This window comes from Ranitomeya imitator, chromosome 1, assembly GCF_032444005.1.
Source record: "Ranitomeya imitator isolate aRanImi1 chromosome 1, aRanImi1.pri, whole genome shotgun sequence".
NCBI classification, from domain to species: domain Eukaryota; kingdom Metazoa; phylum Chordata; class Amphibia; order Anura; family Dendrobatidae; genus Ranitomeya; species Ranitomeya imitator.
Genome location: NC_091282.1, coordinates 641,382,542 through 641,400,222, shown reverse-complemented (window position 1 = coordinate 641,400,222; position 17,681 = coordinate 641,382,542). Strand labels below are relative to the sequence as shown.

The window sequence follows — 17,681 nt, the reverse complement described above, 5'->3', positions numbered from 1 at the left end:
CTACACAAGGCCTCGAAGGCTCCCTTATCTGGGAGTAGGAAAACGGCTTTTAAAGCCGGAGCAGCAGGAAAGTTTTGGCTTTCCTTGCTGACTCAGCCTCTAGCTCTTTCGCCTCCTCTTCAGAAAGTTCCAAATATAAAAGCAGCGAGTCTTCAGTGGATGCTCCCGGTCAGGAACAAGTTGCTTCCTTGTGTCCTTCACACAAACCAAAAGTGAAGGATGCGGCAGGCGACACTACAGTTTACTCCATGGAGCTCTTTACACATACCGTACCTGGGTTAGAAAGGGAAATTGTTAACAGCCCATTACAAGATGAATCGGACATGGAGTGCACTGATGCACAGCCACAGCTAGATTATTATGCTGTTCCATTGACTCAGATCACTACATTGCCCTCGCAGTGTACTGAGCCAGAGTCTGACCATGATGAGACTATGGTGCCCCGTCCCAAACGCTATAGCACCTTACACGGTGACACAGAGGAAGGTGCACATGACATTGAAGAGGAGGTGATAGATGACCCAGTTGTTGACCCAGATTGGCAGCCATTGGGGGAAGAGGGTGCCGCTGCCAGTAGCTTAGAAGCGGAGGAGGATGATCCGCAGCAGCCATCTACATCGCAACAGTTTTCATCTGGCAGGCCCGTATCAGGCCAAAAACGTTTGTCAAAAACAAAAACAGTTTTAGGACAGCGTGGCCATCCGGTGAAAGTAGCACAGCGTGCAATGCCTGAAAAGGTATTCCATAGTAGTAAGAGTGTAGTGTGGCAATTTTTTAACCAAGATCCGAATGATCAGTGCAAAGTTATCTGTAAGAAATGCTCAACAACCTTTAGCAGATGGAAGAATCTCCAAAATTTAAATACAACGTGCATGCTTAGACATTTAACCAGCATGCATTTGCAAGCCTGGACTAACTACCAAACGTCCTGTACCGTTGGTGCACCTGCTCAGAATGAAGGTAGTCAGCAACGCTATATTGCTTCCCTCACTGTAAGCCCACCAGTTAGGACACCACCAGCAGCAAATGTGGAGGTATCGTCACAAGGCCAAAGCAGTCAGGGAATCACAAGGTTCTTGGAAAGAAACACTGGATCTAGGCCAACATCAAGAATACCATCACCAACCCTCTCTCAATCTGCCATGTTCACCACCACCCCTGCTAGTTCCACCATATGCAGCTCTCCTGTCCAGCTCACCCTACAAGAGACTCTCGTTAGGAAAAGAAAGTACTCATCCACGTACACAGGGTTTGAATGCCCACACTGCTAGACTAATCTCGTTAGAGATGATGCCCTACCGGTTGGTTGAAAACGAAGCTTTCAAAGCCCTGATGGCCAATGCAGTACTATGCTATGACCTACCCAGTCGACAATTCTTTGCGAGAAAAGCCATCCCAGCCCTCCACCAGCATGTCAAAGACCGCATTGTCCATGCACTGAGGCAATCAGTCAATAGAAAGGTGAACCTCACAACAGATGCGTGGACCAGTAGGCATGGCCAGGGACGTTACGTGTCCATCACGGCACACTGGGTTAATGTTGTGGATGCAGGATCCACAGGGGACAATCATAGTTGGACAGTTCTGCCTAGCCCACAGTCTAGGAAACAGTTGGCTGTAGGCGTTCGCCACCCATCTTCCTCCTCCTCCTCCTCCAGAAGCGAAAGCTCATCCACAGAGCGCAGTCACACGGCCACTCCATCTACAGCTGCCAGTGTTGCACACAAGGTGTCACATTATCAAACAGCTAGTGGTAAGCGTCAGCAGGCTGTGTTAGAAATGAAGTGTTTGGGCGACAACACACACACTGCGGAAGTACTGGCCGAGTACTTGCAGCAACAAATTCAGTCATGGCTGGGCAGTGTACATCTTGAGGCAGGCAAGGTAGTCAGTGATAACGGAAGGAATTTTATGGCTGCCATAGCCCTTTCAGAACTGAAACACATACCTTGCCTGGCTCACACTTTGAACCTGGTGGTGCAGTGCTTCCTGAAAAATTATCCGGAGTTACCAGCCCTGCTCCTGAAGGTGCGAAGACTTTGCTCGCACATCTGCCGGTCGCCCGTACACTCCAGCCATATGCTGAACCATCAGCGATCTTTGAACCTTCCCCAGCATCGCCTAATCATCGACGTTGCAACAAGGTGGAACTCCACACTGCACATGCTTCAGAGACTGTGCGAACAGAGGCGTGTTGTAATTAATTTGTGGGAGGATACACATACACGGGCAGGCAGTTGGATGGCAGACATGGAGTTGTCTGGTGTGAAGTGGTCGAAGCTACAATAATAATAATCTTTATTTTTATATAGCGCTAGCATATTCTGCAGCGCTTTACAGTTTGCACACATTATCATCACTGTCCCCGTTGGGGCTCACAATCTAAATTCCCTATCAGTATGTCTTTAGAATGTGGGAGGAAACTGGAGTATCCGGAGGAAACCCACTCAAACACTATCTACTATATAATTGTCTAAGGGTCACTTCCGTCTGTCTGTCTGTCCTTCTGTCACGGTTATTCATTCGTTGATTGGTCTCGGCAGCTGCCTGTCATAGCTGCCGCGACCAATCAGCGACGGCTACAGTCCGGAAAAAAATGGCCGCTCCTTCCTCCCCGCAGTCAGTGCCCGGCGTCCGCATACTCCCCTCCGGTCAGCGCTCACACAGGGTTAATGGCAGCGTTGACCGCGGTGTATCCACCAGGGATATGGTGCATACTACGTGACTGGCCAATATACTACGTGACTGTGCTGTATACTACGTGACTGGGCAATATACTACGTGGCTCTGTGCTGTATACTACGTGGCTCTGTGCTGTATACTTTGTGGCTCTGTGCTGTATACTACATGACTGTGCTGTATACTACGTGACTGGGCAGTATACTACGTGGCTCTGTGCTGTATACTACGTGGCTCTCTGCTGTATACTACATGGCTCTGTGCGTAGCTGGGCAATATACTATGTGACTGGGCAATATACTACGTGAACTACGTGGCTGGGCAATATACTACGTGGCTGGGCAATATACTATGTGACTGGGCAATATACTATGTGGCTGGGCAATATACTACGTGACTGGGCAATATACTACGTGGCTGGGCAATATACTACGTGGCTGGGCAATATACTATGTGGCTGGGCAATATACTACGTGAACTACGTGGCTGGGCAATATACTACGTGGCTGGGCAATATACTATGTGACTGGGCAATATACTACGTGACTGGGCAATATACTATGTGGCTGGGCAATATACTACGTGAACTATGTGGCTGGGCAATATACTACGTGGCTGGGCAATATACTATGTGACTGGGCAATATACTATGTGGCTGGGCAATATACTACGTGACTGGGCAATATACTACGTGACTGGGCAATATACTACGTGGCTGGGCAATATACTACGTGGACATACATATTCTAGAATACCCGATGCGTTAGAATCGGGCCACCAACTAGTGTATATATTAAACTGTAGTTCTTTGTTTCTTATGCATACACTTATCTTGATATACACATATGCAATCATTATATTGTGTCACTATTCATCTTGTCCTGCACCTACTCTCTAATGGACTAAAGGTACCGTCACACTAAGCGACGCTGCAGCGATACCGACAACGATCCGGATCGCTGCAGCGTCGCTGTTTGGTCGCTGGAGAGCTGTCACACAGACAGCTCTCCAGCGACCAACGATGCCGGTAACCAGGGTAAACATCGGGTTACTAAGCGCAGGGCCGCGCTTAGTAACCCGATGTTTACCCTGGTTACCATCGTTAAAGTAAAAAAAACAACCACTACATACTTACCTTCAGCTGTTTGTCCCCGGCGCTCTGCTTCTCTGCTCTGGCTGTGAGCACAGCGGCCGGAAAGCAGAGTGGTGACGTCACCGCTCTGCTTTCCGGCTGCCCGGCGCTCACAGCCAGAGCAGAGAAGCAGAGCGCCGGGGACAGACACCGGAATGTAAGTATGTAGTGGTTGTTTTTTTTACTTTTAGGATGGTAACCAGGGTAAACATCGGGTTACTAAGCACGGCCCTGCGCTTAGTAACCCGATGTTTGCCCTGGTTACCAGCGAAGACATCGCTGAATCGGTGTCACACATGCCGATTCAGCGATGTCAGCGGGAGAGCCAGCGACGAAATAAAGTTCTGGCCTTTCTGCCCCGACCAGCGATATCACAGCAGGGGCCTGATCGCTGCTGCCTGTCACACTGGATGATATCGTTAGCGAGGACGCTGCAACGTCACGGATCGCTAGCGATATCACTTAAGAGTGATAGTTTTTCAAGAACATTTGGTATGCCAAGGAGCTAATACCCTCAGGGATAAACGTGATTGTGAACATGAGTATATGTTTGCATTACCTGCTTGAATGTTTACTATTGTTTTAAAATTATTGGAATAAATATTTGATATTTTAAAATTATTTTTTTGATGGAATGGATCCTAAACTAATTTATTTAGAGATGTGTTGATATCGAATATTTTTCTCTAATTATATGCACTTTAATAGACTGTGTGTATAAAATTATTTATATAGGGGTCACTTACGGTACATCAGGAAAATGGAATGAAAAAAAAAATCAATTTATTTACTTTTATTTCAACAAAATCTCAGTCACTTACAATAATTAGTAAATAATTCCAGTTTATACTAATCATTGCTTCCACCTCCCCCATTTGTAACATTGGGTACCAGATAACCAAAGTTGCAGAATGTTTTTTTACAGACTGTCTGCTAAGAATGTACTACCAGATTGTAAATTAATGGACTCTTCAGTCTGAATCAAGATCTTTCCTCATTTATCAGTGAGAACACTGTCTATCGTGGCACGGAGTGTGGATCTGGTTGATGTTTCTGTAACTACAGTAATTCGGATGGGCAGCCATGACCTGAGTTCAATGGATACTATCAACATGATCAACATGAATGGTTGAGGATACAAGTTCACAATTATTACAACTTGTATATATTTTAAAGGAAATCTTTACTTTTTGACTAGGATTTTCAACATGTTACAGCCTAGCCACTACCAAAATGGCCGCCTTTTCTCCCAGCATAAATAGGGAAATGTTGTAAAAAGTGAAGATACATAAGGGATATAATTTTAAAAAATCGCTATCCTATCTATGGATAATCTGAACTGGAGCATGTATCTTGGCTTGTCATTGAAAACTATGTGTATTGAAGGGGTTATAAATGCTCAAGATATGGGACAGTCAGGCCACAGACTATAGTATATAGCACCTCCCTGTGGCTCTGCTTTAGTGGAGTGTTGGCCAAACGTGGCCTTGTCTTGGGAGTCATAGAGCCTGTGACAATTGGCCAAGACTTCTTATTTGAGTGGCAGATGGATTAGGATCTGGAGATGTGGTGACATCATTGAAGTGCTGCATAGAAAACAAAAGGGTAGATAGCAAAATGTGAGTAAAATTACCATGAAAGAAGGACTCCTTATAAAAAGATGGACAATTTTCAAGCAGTTGCCTAGTTTCTTTTCATATGTCCAACCAACCTGAAAACATTCACACAAGACAATGAATGCCCCAGAGTTTCAGATAATTTCCCTCACTTGTCCAAGCCAGACTGGGTTGATGACTCTAATTTCCATTGGAACAAAAATATACCCTAAAATCTACCCTTAGATATACTACAAAATCCGTCAAGAAGGAGAGAGGAGGGGTGGCTTGCTCATATTGGAGTGGGGTGAGAGGGGTGGGTGCTCAATTGTACCCAACGTATGTTATGCAACCACCTTGAAAATATTAGGGGAAATAGGTCCGATTTTCTTTGTGGGTGGCAGTCTGAGGGAGCAGGTGATAAAACATCTACTAGGTTTTTTAAAATATGTGGTGTCCCCTGTGTCAAAGAGTGGGGAAAGTTAAAGAGAAATGTCTCCATTATGGCTAGGAGTTGGGTAGAGTAAGGTATAGGATTAAGGCTAAGGTTGGGGCTTGGGTTAGAACTAGAGCTGGATTTAGAGCTAAGTTTGAGGCTGGGGTGTCCTCTCATACACTGGATGTTCTCTCGGCTAAAACTAATTTTGTGAGATCTTGCCAATGTCCTTTCATTAATTGCAAAAAGGCAATTAGGACACCTTTCCGGCTTCTTACCAGGTAAGCAGTTTATTTGTGGTTCTTCCCATGCTCCGTCCGACTGGCACCTGATGATGGGTAAATTCCGTTGAACAAAACCATCTTCACAGCGATATCCTACCACAGAGCTGATTGGATATCGTATTTTGGGTCGGCCATATATAGAAGCATTATCCACTTCTGGTGGAGGACCACAGGACACTGAAAACAATATGAATATGTGATGAAAAAAAAAATAACTGTTTCGCACATCAAATCTCACCTTCCATTATCGAGCATCATTTTTGAAGGGTGAAAGAAGTCTTTGTAGTTATTCTTACCCAGGCCCATTTTACAAGTATATGGCAGATGGTAGTTACATGGGACGTCGCTCCAAAGACCACCATCATGCCAACCCATTACCACACAGTCTTCACCGGAGAGAAAATAGCTGTCAGGTTGTCCTTGTTTCCAATCTTCAAAAAGCTAAAAAAAAGGCAAAATATAAAAGAGTTATGATTCGACTGAGTCTATATTATTGCACGTAGAAGACAGCATTGGTCCTTTGACACCTTTAAAGAGATAATGGGTCAAAGTTGATGTTAGGTTTGGCAGATTGCACTAAATACAAATAAAAAATTAAGTGCAAGCGCAACCCGGGGTTCACTGTGCAGAGATGGATAACTGCTGCTAGTGAACAACAGCTGAATGAAGCAGTGAGCGTTAACCTAAATCAAACTGCGCTAACTCCACAGACTATGAACAGAACTCAAAGTACCAAACGCGGTTTCTTCACTGAAAGGTACAGTGTTGTGAATTCTGTTGTCAAGCTCCCTCCTGTGGTCATGAATGGTACTTCGGCTGGTTCTGTCCATGGGGCTGCGGCTTCTGAGTTTCCTTCCACAGGTGACGAGGTTAATTCGTTAGCTGGCTGCTCTATTTAACTCCACTTAGATCATTGCTCCATGCCACCTGTCAATGTTCCAGTATTGGTCTAGTTCACTCCTGGATCGTTCTTGTGACCTGTCTTCCCAGCAGAAGCTAAGTTCCTGCTTGTTTTTCTTTAGTTTGCTATTTTTCTGTCCAGCTTGCTATTTTAATTTTTGTCTTGCTTGCTGGAAGCTCTGGGACGCAGAGGGAGCGCCTCCGCACCGTGAGTCGGTGCGGAGGGTCTTTTGCGCCCTCTGCGTGGTCTTTTTGTAGTTTTTTGTGCTGACCGCAAAGTTACCTTTCCTATCCTCAGTCTGTTCAGTAAGTCGGGCCTCACTTTGCTAAATCTATTTCATCTCTGTGTTTGTATTTTCATCTTTACTCACAGTCATTATATGTGGGGGGCTGCCTTTTCCTTTGGGGAGTTTCTCTGGGGCAAGGTAGGCTTATTTTTCTATCTTCAGGGCTAGCTAGTTCCTTAGGCTGTGTCGAGTTGCATAGAAAGCATTAGGAGCAATCCACGGCTATTTCTAGTGTGTGTGATAGGATTAGGGATTGCGGTCAGCAGAGTTCCCACGTCTCAGAGCTCGTCCTATATTATTTGTAACTATCAGGTCATTCCGTGTGCTCTTAACCACCAGGTCCATTATTGTCCTTACCACCAGGTCATAACAGTACAGCACACAATATGCTGAGTACTATAACCTGTTAAATGTCACAGGGATGATAGTGCAGCGCCCCAGAGTCCTGGTCGTTGCAGTAATGTCGCTCTGCCACTAAGAGGAGTGATGTTATGTCTGATTGCACTAAAGGAGTTCACCTGACCAGGTATCACAGTCACACACTACACTTCACACTCCGGCCACCAGGGGGAGCAAAAGGCACTATGTATTAGGCCACTCCTCACACTCTGGTAAAACTGGGGGTTGGTTAGCAAGTTAGTCAGAAAGCAGCCTGGGAGAGCTCCAGGGAGGACCTGTCAGGGGTGGGTTCCTGGCAGGTACCTAGCAGAAAGGACAGAATGTGATGGAGCCGCACCTGCACTACCTTGCGGCGGCATCCTAAGAAAGGACACGAAGCGAAGTATATTGTGGAGAAGTGAGAAACGAGATCACAACACAAGGAGAACCAGTAGGAGTCGTGCAGGGCCGGCGTCAGCACCCGGCACAGCGGGCAAATGCCGGGGCCCTGGGGAGAGAGGGGGGCCCACTCATGCTGTCATAGATACAGCTGGGAGAGCAGAGCAGGAGATAACATGCTCTCTCCGCCTATAAAGTCACTGCTGGCTGCGCTCTCTTAACCCCTATGTGCCAGCTCTGACACAAGCATCTTATCACTCAGTGAGTGCAGCCAGGCAGACACACATAGGGGTTAAGAGAAGGCAGCCAGTGTGACATTGTTTGTCGGGGGAGAGAGCACGTTCTCTGCTCTGATCTCCGCCCCTGGCTGGCTGCCGTGCTGCTGAAGTTATGAGGCAGATTCAGGAGGAGCTCCTAGTCCTACCAGTGCATGAGTGAGTGGCGCTGCTATATACTATGTGGGCTGCGCTGCTATATACTACGTGGGATGCTATATGCTACGTGGGCTGCTATATACTACATGGGCTGCTATATACTACGTGGGCAGTGTTATATACTACATGGCTGTGTTTATATGCGATCATGAATCGGGGTATGTGTTAAAGGGGGGGCCCACTGAGACTCTTTCGCCCGGGGCCCTCAAAAACCTGGAGCCGGCCCTGGAGTCGTGCCCCGAGATCGGTAACATCCTACTGAGGTGCGTAGCCGGTGGCCGGAACGCCGAGGAAGTAACTGACTCCAAGCATTACTTCAAACAGCGGCAGGACAGTTGATTACAGGTTGGCTGTCTACCTTAAATCACCTAAGCAGACATAGGGGGCAAACGTGGAGAGGGGTGTCTCTAGGGTCCCAGAATAGCTCTGAGCCTACCCGTCATACAGGTGCGTCCTAGCCAGATAAACTTGGGGACGGAGAAGAGAAAGAACTGATACGAGAGTTCTGAGGACTATCCCGTGGTACTCAGCAGGGAAGGACTACAACACACAGGCGCTAGTTGGTAGGCAACGATTTCCACCTGCAAAGGGAACTCTAGATGTGCCTTCGGACCGGCCGGTCTCAGCCAGCCCTGTTAACAGTGCTCTGGATTGCGGATCCCGAAGCCTTCAGTAAAAGGTAAAGAGACTGCAACCCTGTGTCCTCGTTATTACCTGCACCTCGCATCATCACCACCTACACTACTGGGAAGCCCTGGGGATATACTTCACATGTGGGAAGATATACCATCTAGCTGCCATAACACCATCCCAGTGGGCCTCAAGCAGCATCGGTCACCCTGACCGAATACCACAGGTGGCATCACAAAATCTTGACAAACGCATCACCTTTCATTGGACGCCCCTTAGCAGGGTCACGGACCAGGTCCAGCCACCGTGACAACCCTAGAACCGAGACAGAGAGGACCGGTACCGAGTACCCCGCGGCCCTGCGTCTGGGGGCGCTCCAATAGCGTGTAGGTTGTGCTCGCTCTGCTACTAAACTGTGTCAAGAATGAAGCAGATGCTGAGCCAAAAGAAAATAACTCATATGATGCTAGGTACAAAGCCCTGTCGCTTTCCCTGAAAGGAGTAGCCTGAGGGTTGGATTTGCTCTGTAATTCAACTGTGCTAACTGCAACACATGAAGGAGACAGATGCTTAGCCAAGGGAAGGAAACCCAGTCCTGACCCTACCTGCCTACGCAAGGTCTCAGAGTTTAGAGTGACACATGCAAACAGAGTGGTAGTGTATCCACTCACATACACCACACAAAAGTGATTGTAGCATGCCGATGTGCGCCGCTGGACCCCTTTTATGTCCTAGGCTCCACCTCAAACACTCACACCCATTCAGCCGAGACATCGCCCACTGGCCAATCCCAGTGCTGCCACATCACCTTAGCAGCTACCGTCCAATTACCAATGAGCAGATGGCACATCACTGACATGCTCAGTAGGGTGAACTCTGGACTTAGACTCCTAAGCGTCAAGCTGTATCTGCATATCGCTGGTTACCATAGACTTAGCTGGAGAGCCAGCAGTAACCAACCGAATACCAGGAGCCTGAGCAAGACATTGGGAGCGACATCTATGCTAAGCAGTGGCTGGACCAGAATGGGAGACCACAGCACCAGGCACTGCTTGGGATCTATCCCGCACAGCGGGAGAATCCCGACGCCTAACAGTTGATTTCTTATTTCATCTACCATTGTCATAGAGAAACATTATCACCCACAAGTTGAACATATGGGATTAATTATAGCTGGGAAATAGGAAAAACTGGAGAAGTAGAAGGGAACTGACACTTAACCTCCTTTGAAGTAGGGGAATCCTGCAGTGAATAGGTAAATGCAACAGAATATCTGTGTCAGGGTCACTGGCACAGTATATTAGAGGAGATATGTGTCATGAAGATTGCTTTCTTCCCTGTTCTAGAAACCCGCAAGTTTCTCTCCAGCATGCGATGTGCTGAAGGAGCTAATCAGCCATGTTATGGGACAGGTTTGTAGGTAAGTAGGTAAGAGATGGTTGCGACACCTACTCACCATATCTCAACCTCAAGGGTGTGGCTGGGATGTTAAATGTACAGCCACTGTTTTTTTTCTCTGTGTGTTGTGGTTTGGAGAGGAGAGACTCCAGATGTGGCTCCAGGTGGAGGTGAAGACACATGGTGGTCTAACCAGGCGAACCCCTCAGACATATGCACTTTGATATATGTAGTCTTTTTGTTTTGCCGTTATGCCAGAAAGGCCATGTTTACTTTGTTGAACCCTGCTATAGGTTATGCTGCCTCATAATAAACCAGCAGGTGATTTATCACAAGAAGCGTTCCTGTGTCTACAGTACAGACCAAAAGTTTGGACACACTTTCCCATTTGAAGATTTTTCAGTATTTTCATGACTATGAAAATTGTAAATTCACACTGAAGGGGTCAAAACTATGACTTAACACATGTGGAATTATATTCTTAACAAAAAAGTGTGAAACAACTGAAATTATGTCTTATATTCTAGGTTCTTCAAAGTAGCCACCTTTTGTTTGATGACTGCTTTGCACACTCTTGGCATTCTCTTAATGAGCTTCAAGAGGTAGTCACCGGAAATGGTCTTCCAACAATCTTGAAGGAGTTCCCAGAGATGCTTAGCACTTGTGGCCCTTTTGCCTTCACTCTGCGGTCCAGCTCAACCCAAACCATCTCGATTGGGTTCAGGTTTGGTGACTGTGGAGTCCAGGTCATCTGGCGTAGCACCCAATCACTCTCGTTCTTGGTTAAATAGCCCTTACACAGCCTGGAGGTGTGTTTGGGGTCATTGTCTTGTTGAAAAATAAATAATGGTCCAACTAAGCGCAAACCAGATGGAATAGCATGCCGCTGCAAGATGCTGTGGTAGCCATGCTGGTTCAGTATGCTTTCAATTTTGAATAAATCCCCAACAGTGTCACCAGCAAAGCACCCCCACACCATTACACCTCCTCCTCCATGCTTCACGGTGGGAATCAGGCATGTAGAGTCCATCCGTTCACCTTTTTTGCATTGCACAAAGACACGTGGTTGGAACCAAAAATCTCAAATTTGGACTCATCAGACCAAAGCACAGATTTCCTCTGGTCTAATGTCCATTCCTTGTGTTCTTTAGCCCAAACAAGTCTCTTCTGCCTGTTGCCTGTCCTTAGCAGTGGTTTCCTAGCAGCTATTTTACCATGAAGGCCTGCTGCACAAAGTCTCCTCTTAACAGTTGTTGTAGAGAAGTGTCTGCTGCTAGAACTCTGTGTGGCATTGACCTGGTCTCTAATCTGAGCTGCTATTAGCCTGTGATTTCTGAGACTTGTGACTTGGATAAACTTATCCTCAGAAGCAGAGGTGACTCTTGGTCTTCCTTTCTGGGGCGGTCCTCTTGTCAGCCAGTTTCTTTGTAGCCCTTGATGGTTTTTGCAACTAGACTTGGGGACACTTTCAAAGTTTTACAAACTTTGACTGACTGACCTTCATTTCTTAAAGTAATGATGGCCACTCGTTTTTCTTTACTTAGCTGCTTTTTTCTTGCCATAATACAAATTCTAACAGTCTATTCAGTAGGACTATCAGCTGTGTATCCACCAGACTTCTGCACAACACTACTGATGGTCCCAACCCCATTTATAAGGCAAGAAATCCCACTTACTAAACCTGACAGGGCACACCTGTGAAGTGAAAACCATTCCCGGTGACTACCTCTTGAAGCTCATCAAGAGAATTCCCAGAGTGTGCAAAGCAGTCATCAAAGCAAAAGGTGGCTACTTGGAAGAACCTAGAATATAAGACATATTTTCAGTTGTTTCACACTTTTTTGTTAAGTATATAATTCCGCATGTGTTAATTCATAGTTTTGATGCCTTCAGTGTGAATGTACAATTTTCATAGTCATGAAAATACAGAAAAATCTTTAAATGAGAAGGTGTGTCCAAACATTTGGTCTGTACTGTACTTCTGGAAGTAGCCGAGTGAGTCAACCCATCACACTACTCTGGGAGCTAAACACCAAAGCTGGGATTCATTTTTTTAATTGCCGGGGAATTATAGGGGTTTCCTCTGTTCAAAGGATTTTTCTGAGACCTTTTGGAGCCAGTGGTCAGTGCTAAATACTGGGGTTTGCGTCAATCCGATATTTATGGGAGATACAGTATATTTTTGGCATAGCAGGTAAGGAATGAACATAACACATACACTCACATCACCATAAGGCTGCCAGAATCTCTCAAACTTAATATTGCTCCGATGGATGGCACTATCCATACCAAGTTTCATCTCTATAGACAGGTAAAATCGTGAATAGAAACATGACAACAATATCTACCACCTGGGACCTCTGTTGTGAATTCTGCTCTTGGGCTCCCTCCGGTGGTTATGAGTGGTAGTGCTGCTGTCTTTGGATCGCAGTATTTATCAGGTGTGTCCACTTATTGCAATTTGGACTGGACTATTTAGTCTTGCTTGATCCTTTAGTCAGTGCCAGTTGTCCATTGTTTTTGGAGGATTCACATCCCTACCTGGTCTCTCCTGTTTTGCTGTTCTTTTCAACAAAGGTAAGTTCTGGCTTTGTATTTGCTGTCCACATGCTGTGGGCCTTATAGTTCAGTGCATTTTCTTGTTTTGTTTTGTCCAGCTTTGTCTGTGTAGGGATTTTTTGCAGCCAAGCTGTATCTCTGGAGATGCAGATATACCCTCCATGTCTTTAGTCAGATGTGGAGATTTGTATTTTCTGTGGTGGATATTTTCTAGTGTTTTAATACTGACTGCATAGTACTCTGTCCTATTCTTTCTTTTTAGCTAGAAAGGCCTCCTTTGCTAAATCCTTATTTCAGTCTGCGTATGTCATTTCCCTGTCCTCTCACAGTCAATATTTGTGGGGGGCTGTCTATCCTTTGGGGGTTTTCTCTGAGGCAAGATAGTTTTCCCATTTCTATCTTTAGGGGAAGTTAGTTCTTAGGCTGTGTCGAGGTGTCTAGGGAGTGTTAGGTACATCCCACGGCTACTTCTAGTTGCGGTGCTAAGTTCAGGGTCTGCGGTCAGTGCAGGTACCACCTTCTCCAGAGTACGTCTCATGCTGCTCCTAGGCCACCAGATCATAACAGTACAACTGGCCAACAATGAGTTAAACGCATCTCAAAAGAAGGGAAGAAAAGTGCTGAGCCATTTTTTTTTCTGTAGTCTGTTTTGTCTTTTCTTCCCTCTTTCCCTCTGGGTGGCTCAGGAGTTTGGTGCTGGCATGGAGGTTCAGGGATTGGTTTCTCGTGTGGACCAACTTGATGCTAGAGTTCAGAGTATTTCCGAGTATATCGTTCAGACTCTGGTTTTAGAGCCTAGAATTCCAACTCCTGATTTGTTTTTTGGGGACAGGTCCAAATTTTTGAGCTTTAAAAATAACTGTAAACTGTTTTTTGCTCTGAAACCTCGTTCTTCTGGTGATCCCATTCAGCAGGTTAAAATTGTTATTTCCCTGCTGCGTGGTGATCCTCAGGATTGGGCATTTTCCCTGGAATCTGGGAATCCTGCTATGCTTAATGTAGACACCTTTTTTCAGGCGCTAGGGTTATTGTATGATGAACTTAATTCAGTGGATCATGCAGAGAAGACCTTGTTGGCCCTGTGTCAGGTTCAAGAAGCGGCAGAATCGTATTGCCAGAAATTTAGAAAATGGTCTGTATTGACTAAATGGAATGAGGATGCCTTGGCGGCAATTTTCAGAAAGGGTCTTTCTGAATCCGTTAAAGATGTTATGGTGGGGGTCCCCACGCCTGCTGGCCTGAGTGATTCTATGTCTCTGGCCATTCAGATTGATTGGCGCTTGCACGAGCGCAGAGTTGTGCACACTGTGGCGTTGTCCTCCGAGCGGAGCCCTGAGCCTATGCAGTGTGATAGGATTTTGTCTAGAGTTGAACGACAAAGATTCAGGCGTCAGAATAGGTTGTGTTTTTATTGCGGCGATTCTGCTCATGTTATTTCTGATTGCCCTAAGCGTACAAAGGGAATCGCTAGTTCTGTTACCATCAGTACTGTACAACCTAAATTTCTGTTATCTGTGACCTTGATCTGCTCATTATCGTCATTTTCTGTCATGGCATTTGTGGATTCAGGCACCGCTCTGAACTTAATGGACTTAGAATTTGCCAGACGTTGTGGTTTCCCCTTGCAGCCTTTGCAGAACCCTATTCCTTTAAGGGGCATTGATGCTACACCGTTGGCTAAAAATAAACCTCAGTTTTGGACACAGCTGACCATGTGCATGGCGCCAGCCCATCAGGAAGATTGTCGTTTTCTGGTGTTGCATAATTTGCATGATGCTATTGTGCTGGGTTTTCCATGGTTACAGGTACATAACCCGGTGTTAGATTGGAAATCTATGTCTGTGACTAGTTGGGGTTGTCAGGGGGTTCATGGTCACGTTCCTTTGATGTCAATTTCCTCTTCCCCCTCTTCTGAAATTCCTGAGTTTTTGTCAGATTTCCAGGATGTATTCGATGAGCCCAAATCCAGTTCCCTTCCACCGCATAGGGACTGTGATTGTGCTATTGACTTGATTCCAGGTTGTAAGTTCCCTAAGGGCCGACTTTTCAACCTGTCTGTGCCAGAACATGCCGCCATGCGGAGTTATATTAAGGAGTCTTTGGAGAAGGGGCATATTCGGCCATCTTCTTCACCATTGGGAGCAAGTTTTTTTTTGTTGCCAAGAAGGATGGCTCCTTGAGACCCTGTATTGATTATCGCCTCTTGAATAAGATCACGGTCAAATTTCAATACCCTTTGCCTTTGCTTACTGATTTGTTTGCTAGGATTAAGGGGGCTAGTTGGTTTACTAAGATTGACCTTCGAGGGGCATATAATCTTGTTCGTATTAAGCAGGGTGACGAATGGAAAACTGCATTTAATACGCCCGAAGGCCATTTTGAATACCTTGTGATGCCATTCGGACTCTCTAATGCCCCATCTGTGTTCCAGTCTTTCATGCATGATATCTTTTGGAGTTATCTGGATAAATTCATGATTGTATATTTGGATGATATTTTGATTTTTTCCGATGATTGGGAGTCTCATGTGAAACAGGTCAGGATGGTATTTCAAATCCTCCGTGATAATGCTTTATTTGTTAAGGGGTCTAAGTGCCTCTTTGGAGTACAGAAGGTTTCTTTTTTGGGCTACATTTTTTCTCCCTCATCTATAGAAATGGATCCGGTTAAGGTTCAGGCCATTCATGATTGGATTCAGCCCACATCTGTGAAGAGTCTTCAGAAATTCTTGAGCTTTGCTAATTTTTACCGTCGTTTCATTGCCAACTTCTCCAGTGTGGTGAAACCTCTGACCGATTTGATGAAGAAAAGCGCTGATGTGACAAATTGGTCCTCCGCGGCTGTTTCTGCCTTTCAGGAGCTTAAACGCCGATTTACTTCTGCCCCTGTGTTGCGTCAGCCGGATGTTTCTCTTCCATTTTAGGTTGAGGTTGACGCGTCTGAGATTGGGGCAGGGGCCGTTTTGTCTCAGAGGAATTCTGATGGTTCCTTGATGAAACCGTGTGCCTTCTTTTCTCGGAAGTTTTCGCCTGCGGAACGCAATTATGATGTCGGCAATCGGGAGTTGTTGGCTATGAAGTGGGCATTTGAGGAGTGGCGACATTGGCTTGAGGAGGCCAAGCACCATATTGTGGTCCTGACCGATCATAAGAATCTGACTTACCTCGAGTGTGCCAAACGTCTGAACCATAGACAGGCTCGATGGTCCCTGTTTTTCTCCCATTTTGATTTTGTGGTCTCGTATCTTCCGGGTTCTAAGAATGTTAAGGCTGATGCCCTCTCTAGGAGTTTTTTGCCTGATTCTCCTGGGGTCCTTGAGCCGGTCGGCATTCTGAAGGAAGGGGTGATTCTTTCTGCCATCTCCCCTGACGGGCTCTTCAGGAATTTCAGGCTGATAAACCTGACCGCTGTCCAGTGGGGAAACTGTTTGTTCCTGATAGATGGACTAGTAAAGTGATATCTGAGGTTCATTGTTCTGTGTTGGCTGGCCATCCTGGAATTTTTGGTACCAGAGATTTGGTTGGTAGGTCCTTTTGGTGGCCTTCTTTGTCGCGGGATGTGTGTTCTTTTGTGCAGTCCTGTGGGACTTGTGCGCGGGCCAAGCCTTGTTGTTCCCGTGCTAGTGGGTTGCTTCTGCCTTTGCCGGTCCCTGAGAGGCCTTGGATGCATATTTCTATGGATTTTATTTCAGATCTTCTGGTTTCCCAGAGGATGTCGGTTATCTGGGTGGTTTGTGATCGGTTTTCTAAGATGGTTCATTTGGTACCTTTGCCTAAATTGCCTTCCTCTTCTGATTTGGTTCCATTGTTTTTTCAGCATGTGGTTCGTTTGCATGGCATTCCGGAGAATATTGTGTCCGATAGAGGTTCCCAGTTAGTTTCTAGGTTTTGGCGGGCCTTTTGTGCTAGGCTGGGCATTGATTTGTCTTTTTCTTCCGCATTTCATCCTCAGACAAATGGCCAAACCGAGCGAACTAATCAGACTTTGGAAACTTATTTGAGATGCTTTGAGTCTGCTGATCAGGATGATTGGGTGGCTTCCTTGCCATTGGCCGAGTTTGCCCTTAATAATCGGGCTAGTTCTGCTACCTTGGTTTCGCCTTTTTTTTGTAATTTTGGTTTTCATCTTCGTTTTTCTTCAGGGCAGGTTGAGCCTTCTGATTGTCCTGGGGTGGATTCTGTAGTTGACAGGCTGCAGCAAATTTGGGCTCATGTGGTGGACAATTTGGTGTTGTCTCAGGAGGAGGCTCGGCGTTTTGCTAACTGTCATCGGTGTGTTGGTTCCCGGCTTCGGGTTGGGGATTTGGTCTGGTTGTCTTCCCGTCATGTTCCTATGAAGGTTTCTTCCCCTAAGTTCAAGCCTCGGTTTATTGGTCCTTATAGGATTTCTGAGATTATCAATCCAGTGTCTTTTCGTTTGGCCCTTCCAGCCTCTTTTTCCATCCATAATGTTTTCCATAGATCTTTGTTGCGGAAGTATGTGGTGCCCGTTGTTCCCTCTGTTGATCCTCCGGCCCCGGTGTTGATCGATGGGGAGTTGGAGTATGTGGTTGAGAAGATTTTGGATTCTC

At 46.0% G+C, this 17,681-nt stretch overlaps 1 protein-coding gene across 2 annotated transcripts in view; it reads right to left on the bottom strand.

The window, feature by feature from the left end:
• Nucleotides 1–4,589: 4,589 nt before the first annotated feature.
• Nucleotides 4,590–17,681, bottom strand: part of BCAN (brevican) — a 114,368-nt gene continuing 101,276 nt past the window's right edge. For both annotated transcript variants that reach the window (XM_069727675.1, XM_069727681.1), the window contains exons 12-14: nucleotides 6,423–6,567; nucleotides 6,121–6,303; nucleotides 4,590–5,397 (exon numbers count right to left, since the gene is read on the bottom strand). In XM_069727675.1, the coding sequence (XP_069583776.1) occupies nucleotides 5,387–5,397; nucleotides 6,121–6,303; nucleotides 6,423–6,567 (339 nt within the window). In that variant the 3' untranslated portion in view covers nucleotides 4,590–5,386. The remainder of the gene's footprint in view (nucleotides 5,398–6,120; nucleotides 6,304–6,422; nucleotides 6,568–17,681) is intronic.